This window comes from Rhagoletis pomonella, unplaced genomic scaffold, assembly GCF_013731165.1.
Source record: "Rhagoletis pomonella isolate Grant_MI unplaced genomic scaffold, Rhpom_1.0 Rhpom_scaffold_00001, whole genome shotgun sequence".
Taxonomy (NCBI): domain Eukaryota; kingdom Metazoa; phylum Arthropoda; class Insecta; order Diptera; family Tephritidae; genus Rhagoletis; species Rhagoletis pomonella.
The window spans coordinates 75,206,596-75,218,439 of record NW_023458555.1 but is presented as its reverse complement, the minus strand read 5'-3'; the positions used below and the strand labels follow the sequence as shown (position 1 = coordinate 75,218,439).

Below are 11,844 nucleotides of genomic sequence, written 5' to 3'. Positions count from 1 at the left end.
CGAAAGGTATTTGAAGGCGCCGCAAACATGCGGGTATTGTCTAATTACACTGTGAGACAAATGGTAGGGGTCAGTGATCGGGAAGGGTTCAAACTACCGGGGAAAGTTATATCGGTAAAAAAGAAGTTATACGTGTCCCGGCGTTTCGCTGGGTCACGTCTAGGAATCGAGATATATATATAACTATCATATAGGGGAAATTGTCACCTTTGGTGGTCTTTTTTTGACATAACTCGAGAACCACTAGTCCGATTTCGCTCAAGCAAATTTAAAAAAATTAAAAATTACAATTCCTTTAATCTGTTCATATAACGTTTTTCTATATAATCAACAGTTTTAAAAAAATTTAATATTTTAGGCAAAAAATATTTTTTTTCTTCATACATTTATTTTTACCGGCAAAACTGTTGATTATATAGAAAAACGTTATATGAACAGATTAAAGGAATTGTAATTTTTAATTTTTTTAAATTTGCTTGAGAAAAATCGGAATAGTGGTTCTCGAGTTATGTCAAAAAAAGACCACCAAAGGTGACAATTTCCACTATATGATAGTTATATATATATCTCGATTCCTAGACGTGACCCAGCGAAACGCCGGGACACGTATAACTTGTTTTTGACCGATATAATATTTCCCGTTGGTTTCATCCCATCCCGATTTTGACTGTCGCATAGTGTTATCAATACTTATTACACAGGCCAACAAAAATGGAAAAAAAATTGATGCAGCAAATGTTGACAATATATATTTTTGACATTTTTTTTTTTGTGCTGATCACGAATCCGCAAGTTTCCATCAGCTCAAAATTTTAAGAAAAACGAGGTCAAAGTGTCAAAAACTCGCGTTTTTTGCAATATTTGGGAGGCTCTAGCAAAGAAACAAAGGGTGGTAGAACCTTCCACTTAGGCTTAGACTAAAGCTAAAAATCTCGACTACTATCCCTGCAATTAAGCAAGAGGTGATAGAACCTTCCACTTAGGCTTAAATTAAGGCTCGGCCTTCTGACTTAAATCCCTGAAAATACCATTCCTGTACCTTGACCCTAAGGTCACCTATAGTCATTGAACAACTAACACTGATTTTTACAGTTTTTTTTTTTGTCAGTTGCATAAATTTCCAGTAGTTTTTTTTTATTATTGGACGATAAAAAGTAATTGAGTATAGGTGGCCATCAGGGCAAGGTGCAGGAATAGTATTTTCAGGGATAGTAGCCTGTAGTTCTAGCTTTAATTTAAGCCTCAGTGGAAGGTTCCATCAACTTTTGCTTCCTTGGTTGCACGTTCACCACGTTTTTCTCAAAATGTGGAGCTGATCTAAATTTTATACTTATGGATTCGTAATCAGCACAAAAAAGTCTACCAAAAACAGCTTTAACATTTGCCGCATCAAAATCGGCGTTGCCCTGTGGTACCTACACTAATTATGTAAAGAGAAGCTCCTTCTTTTTATAAGAGGTTATCTTGCGAATGGCTGTAGCGATCTTTTTGAAATTTTGGTCACCTACTGCAGACTTTCGATATATTAAAGGATCAGCCATACATATCGAATTTTTCATACCGTATTTCTCTGGAAGTATTTGTGGTAGTGTCCTGGAAATTGGTATAGAGATTTTTGGGCTACTGGAAAAGGGGGCGTGGCGCTTTCCAAACATATTGAAACCTTTACCGATCTTTAAATATATACACCCAGAATACAGTGTTTTTTCTTTTTCAAAATAAACATTTTTTTTGTAAATTTTTTATAGAAATATAGTTCATTTTTCATCAAATGGGACCTAATTTTGAGTATGCAGTTTTGTAGTTCACTCAATTTCGGTTTGATAAAGTGCAAGTTTTAAATGGCTATAAGTTACCGCTGATTTTTGAGAACTTTTTCGCTGATGTTGTTGCGCATTTTCTCCGTATAGCGAATGCGTGATAGTTTTTTTGTATGGGAAAAAATTCCGAAGAGTGTCGGTATGTAAAAGACTTATTCTGGTGGGTGAACTCCTCCTCAACGACCGAAACGATTTAAATGAATTTTTTTTATGTATTTGAGTAGGTCCCTGTACAGATTAAGTTCACAACTTAAAACGACAGGTGGCGCTGGAGTCGAGTTATTGCCAAAAATCGTCAATTTGGAGGCATCAGGGATCAAAGTCAAATGACCCCCGTTAAATAACCCATCAGAACCATTGCGGTCCTTGCTTTACGGCGACTAAACAGAAAGTGGACCAATGATACTCATCAGTTTGGAAATTGCCACCAACTATACTATACAGATTCAAGGACGATTCACCATCGAGCCACAAGGACTTCTTCCCGGTATAACGCTTTCGTCAGGTTATTTAAGACGGCAATGGAGGATATGCCTTCTATCGACCACAAAACCAAAGTGAACGTGAATTGCTGGCGAAAACGTTGGACCAAATGTTTCAATAAAAAAATGAATATTGGGCGGGACGAAGTTCTCCGGGTCTGCTAGTTTATGTATATATTCTCAAGCACAGAAGAATAGATGCGTGCTATTTTGACCAGTTTTATCTACTAGGTAGGCACATATGTGCATACATATCTATGTATGTAGGTATAATTTTTTTAATGTTCAATGGTTTCTTATAAAATTTTGAACTTATGCACTAAGGTCTCTTTTTATAAGCTTTTATTTAACTTGGTCATCCCGCGCAAATCGCGGAAATTTCCAATCGATTTTAAACTGACTTCCCGACAAGTTAGAGACTTGAAATTTTCAGCATAGTTCCAATCACGATGACAATGCAATTTAAAATATAAATGAATTCCCCATATGGTCCAGAGGTCTTGATTCAAAGGCGGTCAAAAAATAGTAAGATTTATGGCTAACAGGGCGTAATTTGCCAAAGAACGTAAAACCACTATAAAATTGTTAAAGCTGTGGGCGATAGTGTAGCAAAGCTACTTGTGGCAAATTCTGATAACAACCTAGTCTAGATATGAACCTCGTTGTAAGAATTAGAAGACTCCAGATGTCGCCCCGACAGAAGAAGTTAAATATTGCGCCTAAATATATGCCAGGCTACAACGGAAATGGGCGACACGCCATTTCTTTAAATAAAATTAACTGCTTTTATATGTACATATGTATGTTTATACAAACCATAAGCAAACAACATTTTGCTTGCCAAGTCTTCTGTTCTCTTTCATTGCAAGTTGAATTATTTTAATATATATTGCAAAATTTTGTACATAAAATGAAATAACACTTTTTAATATACAACGCTTTTATAAATGGACGCGCGAATAGCAAACCGACATTTAAATATCTGCATACATACATACCTAACCAATTATGCATGTACGCTGAATTCGCCGACAAGCTTTTTTAAAAACGAAGTAAATTAGTACAAATTGTTAGTAATTTTCATTAGAGTTTGAATAACTCCTTTCACTAAATGGCTTTTAGTAACTTTAACGAGACCTTAACTTATTTTATTTTATTCATTTTAGTGCAGTTTTGACAAATTTTCTTGCTAAAAAATCTTTTGTTACACTACTTTATTTTATTCCTTTGATTGTACATGTTAAATAAAAGCTTGTTTTTAAAAAATATATTTTTTTACATTATTTTATTATGTGGTTCTTTTTTATGCGGATTTGAATTTATGCGGTTTTTCAAACACTTTTTTCGCTGTAGCGATTTTGCTTTTTTGATAGCTTTTATTACTTTTTTTCAATGTGTAAGGGACAATGCTTCTGATAAAAAAATTTTCTTTGTATTCTTACATACAAGTAATTACTAAGTAATTAGGCTAAGTAACTATGTTCCATATGTATAAATGAGAATATAATATTTATAAAAATCATTATTTTGTCTTTCATTTCATAAATGAGTAGGACATTAGCATTTTCAAATGAATATTCCTGGTTTAATCCCGATACATATGTATGTATGTAGTATAATACAAACTACTATTTGGGGTGTTAAACAGTATTTGATAATTAAGGCTGGTCCACATAGAACTTTCGCGTTGACTTTGTAGTTGGCGTTGGTTTGACAGAACGCACGTTAAAAGTATTCGTTCTACAATGAAGTTTGGCAGAGACTACTTTGGCCACTAAATTAACATATTAACGAGATATAAATTAATATTTCATATCAATAATTGCATGAAAAATTATATTTATTGCCCATAGCTATACATACATATATATGTACATATGTCCTTGAACAACTGGCCACAAATAAATTTTTTCACCAAGGATTATATTTCATCCAGGTATACAGCATAACTGCTACAAGTAGCAAACTATTTTGGGGGTGTTAACAAGTGCTTACTTGCTTTTTGTTTCTGCGGCACAAACGATTATAATATCTTCGTTACTTACTTTTCCCTGTAAAGACAAATTACATGCATATTTTTTTTTTTTTTTTAATTATACTTGCATTTATTTGTTGGATCTGCTTATTTTACATCTATTAAGCCTAACAACAAGTTTAAAAATCGTACGTCTAATTTTACAATAATGTAGCTCAAACCCTGGGGTTGAGCCCTGTTGGTTAAACGTCGCTCAATTAAAGGCTGGTAGATCTCTTCTTCGCAGGCGTGTTATATTTGTTGTGTTGCACAGGCCACTTGCCAGTGGATTTGGGAGGTTACGCAGTTTTATTTTGTATTTTTCTCTGCTGCTGTCGATTACAGATTTAACCATCGGTATACCAAGGTCTCTATGTATATTTTCATTGCGGACATACCACGGTGCTCCCGTTAAGGCCCTTAGCGTTTTAGCATGGAATCTTTGGATCCTGTCAATGTTGGTTGCACAGGTCGTACCCCACAGTTGAATACCATACATCCATATGGGCTTAATCACTGTATTATATACAAGTACTTTATAATCTAGTTTCAGTTTTGATTTACTGTTTATAGGCCAGTTCACGCTAGCTGACTTTAGCTTCATTTGTGTAATCTTGGTTGATATGTGTTTGCGCCAAGTTAGTCTCCTATCCAAGTGTATTCCTAGATATGTCACCTCATTGGCTTGTGGAATATGGACATTATTTAATTTGATTGGGGGGCATACTTGCGGTCTGAGGGAAAATGTTGTATGTTTACTCTTCTGTTCGTTGACTTTTATGCGCCAGTTTGCCAGCCATTCTTCTATGCGTAGTAAATGTTCCTCTAGTACTCTTGAAGCTCTGTTGGGACATTTATTACGACTTACTAAGGCGGTATCATCAGCGAAGGTGGATGTGAGTATATTCTTGCTAGTTGGAATATCTGAAGTGTAGATGATATACAGCATAGGCCCGAGTACACTACCTTGAGGAACGCCAGCCGTTATCGACATGTCTTCTGAAGTGAAATTAGATACTTTAACAGCAAATTTTCTGTTAGTTATGTATGATTCAAATATTTTGTGGAATTCCGGCGGCAACAATTTTTTAATTACAACGCTTTTATCAACTTGCAATGTTGTGGATCCAGAAACTTTCAATGTTGTGTGTCCGACACCATAAAAGCTTTGCTTTGAAAAGTTCCACTAAAAAAGCATAGTGCATAGGGCGACATCTGTAGTGAATAGGGCGAGGTAGATGACATCTAGACGTCGCCCTATGTACTACGTTTGCTACAGCGGAAATATACGACACGCCATTTCTTTAAATAAAATTAATTGGTGCTCGTTTGTATGTACATACATATGTAAATGCATGTGTGTGCACCTTTCTATTAATATCGTTGAATTATTTTAATATCTATTGCAAAATTTTATTCAGACAGGACTAAAAATTAGAAAATAAATAATATAAAAAAAACTTTTTAATATACAACGCTGAATCTGCTTTGCATGAAGTGGTGAGCTTAATAGAAAGATCGTTGCACTTTAAACAATATACTCTGGCGGCATTTCTTGACATCGAGGGCGCATTTAATAACATTGAGGTTGACACCATCATAGACTCTTTGATAGATATTGGTGTTGACGACAGTGTTTGTAGATGGATACGATCGATGCTAGTCAATAGAATCATTCAGGCAACAAATGGGGCTAACTCTATTACACATCATGTGAACAGGGGTACTCCACAGGGCGGAGTGCTCTCACCACTGCTATGGGTGATAGCCCTGAACGGTATATTGCTAGAACTCAATGGAGGGGGAGTCAAAGTTGTGGCGTATGCGGATGATGTTGTAATAGCAGCCACAGGTCCATTCCTCTCTACTGTTAGCGAAATCCTTGAAGGAACCCTGGGAAGACTACACGCCTGGGCTACGAGAAGCGGCATAAATGTGAACCCAGCGAAGACAGAACTTATCCTATTTACAAACAGACACAAACTACCACAATTCAAGCTACCATCGCTAGACGGCAATGCGCTCTCATTGTCCCCCAGCGCAAAGTATCTTGGAGTCGTGCTGGATAACAAACTTGACTGGAAAACCAATATCGAATTCCGTAGACAGAAGGCCTACATAGCATACTACACTTGCAAGAGAATCTTCAGTAGAAACTGGGGACTAAATCCTAAACTTGTGATGTGGATGTATACCGCGATCATAAGACCAATTCTAACATACGGCGCCTTGGTTTGGTGGCCCGGCCTAAGCAGACAATATAATGTCAGCAAGCTAAGAAGCATACAAAGGGCAGCAAGCGCAGGAGTAACAGGCGCACTAAGATCCTGCCCGGCAGAAGCTTTAAACGCCATCCTCAATTTAATTCCTATTGATCTCCACCTGAAAGAAGTGGCTATGAAATCGGCGGTCAGACTCAGAGAGTTGGGCCTTTGGAGGACTAGACACTTCGGACATGGGTTGATCATAAATCAAATGCAACTAAATAGGACGACAGATTATATGGTAGGCAATTTGGACTTCAGCTGTAACGCGCAAGTGCTATTCCCATTCAGAAGGGACTGGAGAAGAGACCGAGTGGCCGACCGAGAAGAGATCTCTCTATACACCGATGGATCCAAGATGGATTGCGGTGTGGGAGCAGGTGTCTACTCCAAGGAACTAGGCGTGGCTCTGTCTCTACGGTTGGGAAATAATACAAGCATCTTCCAAGCGGAAGTCCTAGGGATCCTAGAAGCCTGCAAAATCCTAGGCAATAGGGTTGGACACAGCAGTAAAGCAACAATATACTCTGACAGCCAGGCGGCGCTATTGGCAATAGCGTCACCGGTTACCAAATCCAAGCTAGTTGGGGAATGCAAAGTAATATTGCGCTCAGTGTCTCAGTCAAATACCGTCTCTCTTGTCTGGGTTCCCGGACATAGGAACATAGAAGGCAATGAGAAGGCGGATGAGTTGGCGAAGGCAGGAGCCGGTTTGGATGAATCCCAGGCAGTGGCACTGTGTTGCCCTCTTGGAGTAGTCCAAAGAGAGATTACTACGCATTTCCTTGAACTGGCTAGACGCAGGTGGTCAGATATACAGACTTGTAGGATAGCGAGAAAACTATGGCCTGACTATAACAGGGCGAAAACCTTGGACCTGCTTAGCAGATCAAGGCCAGAGGTATTTAGAATTTTAGCAACCATCACAGGCCACTGGCCCATAGGCAAACATGCGGCAAAAATAGGTCTACCCCATAATATGATTTGCCACTGCTGTCAACTAGAAGATAGCGAAGAAAGTGTCCAGCATTTCCTGTGTGAATGTCCAGGCCTTTCGAACATTAGACACAAGACGTTAGGGAAACATCTAATAGCTGAACTAACCGACCTATCAGGAGCTACCATTAGCGAAATCGGCAGATTCATTAGAGAGTCGAAATGGTTCGACCTAGCAACATAGGAAGTGCATAGACAAAATATTTATCCCCCGCGAGAAGTGCATCAAAATGGCGCAATAATGCGCTAATTGTATCCTGGGCAGCGACTAGGAAGCACTGCAACCAACCAAACCAATATACACCGCTTTTAAAAATGGACTAAATAGTAGAAAATAATATTTCTCAGTCCCATAGAATTTGTTTTGATAACTTTTGATTTTGAAAGTTTAGCAAAAGTCATTATAAACAATCTCTGAAATTGAAAATGAAAAGCGTGGAGCGCATGCAATACAAAGCATTCGATTTAATTGACAATAGTCAAACTACATAACGTAGACCTAAAATTTCTACAGCGAAAGTAGAACTTTGAAATCGATTTTAAGCGGTCGTTATTCATATACCCACATACATACATACATATATTACTTTTCATATCAATTCAAGTGTATTACATTAAAAAGTTTTTTTTATATTATTTATTTTATATATAAGACCGTCGTGCCACACTTTGTCGAATGCTTGTGCCACATCGAGAAAAATTGCAGAGCAGTACTCTCTGAGCTCAAATGCCCTTCTGATTTTATTTGTAATTCGACTAACTTGTTCAATTGTACCGTGTTTTTCTCGGAAGCCAAGTTGGTGTGCTGGTATTAAATTGCGTTCATGGAGAAAGGGAGATATCTTTGATAGGAGTACTTTTTCGAATACTTTGGAAAGACAGGGCAGTAAGCTTATTGGTCTGTATGAGGACGGCTGTGTTGCGTCTTTTCCAGGTTTGGCTATCACGATTATCTTCGACCTTTTCCATGATTTCGGAAAGTAACCGAATTTGAGGATAGCGTTGAAAAGGTCAGAAAGAATTGCTAGTGCAACATTCGGTAGCTCTATTAGCATTTTCGGAGTTATAAAATCAGCACCCGGCGATTTCTTTGGATTAAGCTGCTTTACTATAGCTTTTACTTGTAAAGAGTTCGTCTTGCTAGGTGTGTATAGCTCATTTGTATTTTTGGTTAGCCGTGGCAGCCTGAAGTTGTTCGTTGGACAGTTTGGCTGAAACACATTCTTTAAATGGTGTGAAAAACACTCGGCTCTCTCCTGCTCACTACGAGCCCAAGTTCCACATTGGTTCCTAATTGGCATTTCTGTAGCCACCGGTGGTTTGAAGTATTTTAGCGATTTCCATAGAGAGTATCTTTCAGTAGAATTCGGGGAAAGCTTCTTAATGTACCTTTGCAAGTTGCGATCCTCTGCACGTTTGAGTGCTTGTTTCAGTTTTCTACTGGCAGCTTTATACAGTAGCTGTGAGCGATGGCTCTGCCACTGTCTTCTTAGGCGCCGCTTTTCTGCCACAAGTTTTTCTATTTCGGTATTTGTAACTGATGTATGCGTAGGTGGTACTTGGACTTGATTTGGTGTTACCAGGCCAGCGGCTGTAGTAAAGATTTCTTTAAAATGTTCAACAAGGGAGTCTATATCACGCTCGCAGTTAAGTGCAGCGTTTAGTTTAAGGTGACTACTGATGTACTTTTTATATTTAAGCCAGTTGGTGTTATTTAAAGTTAGACGAGGCTCAATTTCGATATTTTGGGTCTGTTCATATAGTTTTATTAATATAGGGGAGTGATCGGATGATAGTTCAGGTAGAGTTTCTGCTGTTATGTTATTTCTGTATATGTTTCTTGTAATTGCGAAATCTATTAGGTCTGGTATCGGTAGGCCAGTAAGTAGGTTTACCAGGAGATGTGACCTCTAGTCTATTGTGCCTGTTTATAATGGTATTGTATAGCTGCCGGCCTTTTGGGTTAATAAGGCGTGATCCCCAGTACGTATGCTTTGCGTTGAAGTCGCCTCCTGCCAGGAATCTATTACCCAGGCTATCAAAGAACCCTTTAAAGACATTTTCAGAAATTAAAAATCGCGGTGGGCAATAAATAGCCGATAGATTCAAGTCTCGGTCGCGGTTTCGTAAGCATATGGTAGTTGCTTGCAGACAGGCTGTTGCTTTTGACTCTAGAATATTGTGCTTTAGACGATTTCTAATCAGCACCGCTGTGCCTCCATGAGCTTTACCATCTGGGTGATTTGTGGCATAGAATTTGTATCCAGGTATGGAGAAATTATATTTATTTGTTAAGTGAGTCTCGGACAGTAGCATAACATCTATGTTGTATTCAGTGAGAAATTGACTGAGTTTACGCTGGTTTACACCGTTAGCATTCCATAAGCAAATTTTCAATTCACTCATTTTTTATTCACTAAAATTTGCAACAATTGGTTTTGAGCCTTTATGAGGTCTTGAATCTTGCATAGTAGACATGAATTGAGTCATACAATGAGTAAGATTCAATATCATTCCTTCTATGCCACAAGTAGGGGGGTTCGGCTGCATTTGCTCAGTATTATTCCTTTGAATATTTGCAAATGTTTCTTGATGATTGGAGTTTGATTTCGCCGTGCTTGGCTGCGTTTGTAGTTTTAACGCGTCGGCAAAAGAAACGTTGGGAACTCGCTGCGCATTGGCAAAAAAGGCTCCTGGTGTAGTGGTTGATGGCGTGAGGTGTTGGTATGTATAAGAGCTAGTTGGAGTGGTGGAAGAGCGTACGGCTGTGTTGCGCTGATTCATGCGAGACTTTAAGTCTTTTTATACAGGGCATCCCCTATAATTGGCGGTGTGGTTACCTCCGCAATTACTGCATTTCTTTACAGCCACATCATCTTTGATAGCCTTGCGAGAAGCGGAAGCGTGAAGGTCGCCACAGGCAACACACACTGGGCGCAAGGTACAGTATGTTCTGGTGTGCCCAAATTCTTGACAATTTGGGCACTGTACGGGACCGTTTCGCTTGTGCGGCTCCCCCACTGTTATTCTCCGGTGTAGAAGGTATCGTAGATTGTAGATTGGGTGCACTGCGTTTTTATTCATTGGCTTTGTTTCTGGCTTAAGTTCTACCTTAAACATAGGCTGAGCGATTTTTGCTCTGTTGATAATATTGACAACATTTTTAACAGAAAATCCTGCCTTCTCTAGAGCATGAGCAATATCAGCAATGGGTACACTTGATTCTATACCTTTTATTACTACTTGCAGTCCTTTGCTGCTTTTGAGCTGGTACGTATAGAAGTTTTTCTTATCTTCATTAAGCTGTTTGGTAACGAACCGGTAATTTTCTTCAGTTAGAATCTGAAGTTTGGTCTCTTTAATATTGCCCTTGGTAACTGATGTTACGTGGAACGTATTGTCTCCAATAAGCTGAGCACGAGCTCACTACAGTTTTGCTCTCGTAAATAAATTGGGGGCGGTTTGGGTTTGGCTTTAGAAGCTTCATTCGGCTCTTTGTCACATTCATTGTCCAGAATCGCAAACTTATTTCCCAGTAGAGGGTTAATGTCAGTGGTTTTCGTTTTTGCAATTTTTGATGGGTTTGCAATTTTTTGCTGCTGTGGGCTTAATTTTCGTTTGACTTGTATATACCTATCAATACCCGTTTGAGTCAATGTACGGGTTGTTGGATTAAGTAGGTCAACTTGCGCTGAGCTGCGTTGCTTGGCTTGGGCTGGTGCCGAAATTTCCGTTTGTGCAGGTGTGGGTGAACTGCGTTGTGAAAGCGCTGTCATTGCTGAAGTCGTGGTTGTAGTCGTTGTTGTGAGAGCTGCGCTCACCGTTGTTACTGTGCTTGTTGCTAAGCTAGTGCTTTGTTGTTGCGTTAGAACAACTTGTTCTACCAGAGACATTGGGGACTGTGCATGCCAAGGTGTTTGGGGGGAGGGAGAGAACGATTTATCGCGATCAGCATTGTTTGTGGGGGAAACGAACGAAAAGTAAGCATTTCGTCGATCAGCTGAATGCTTTTGGTCAGCTTTTGTTACGGCAAGGTTTATTTCACTGCACTTGGTGCTTGTTTCACTACTATTCGGTAAGCGCGGTGGGGCCGGAGCTGCTTTTATTTTATTGTATGTTGGCACATTTGCTTGAATTTCTCGCGGCATTGCGAAAATTATGAAGAAGTAATTTATAATTATAGGCAAATAAGCAGAAAGCTTATTTATGCCTAGTATTGTCTTTTCGCGTTGGTTCTGTGTTTTTTTTTTCTTTGATTTACGTGAATT

The 11,844-nt window shown here is 38.8% G+C and overlaps 1 protein-coding gene across 1 annotated transcript; it reads right to left on the bottom strand.

The window, feature by feature from the left end:
• Positions 1–10,959: 10,959 nt before the first annotated feature.
• LOC118733246 lies at positions 10,960–11,469 on the bottom strand. The gene has a single exon (XM_036462574.1). It carries the CDS (start codon positions 11,467–11,469, stop codon positions 10,960–10,962), a length of 510 nt encoding a protein of 169 aa, XP_036318467.1.
• Between the last annotated feature and the right edge of the window lie 375 nt (positions 11,470–11,844).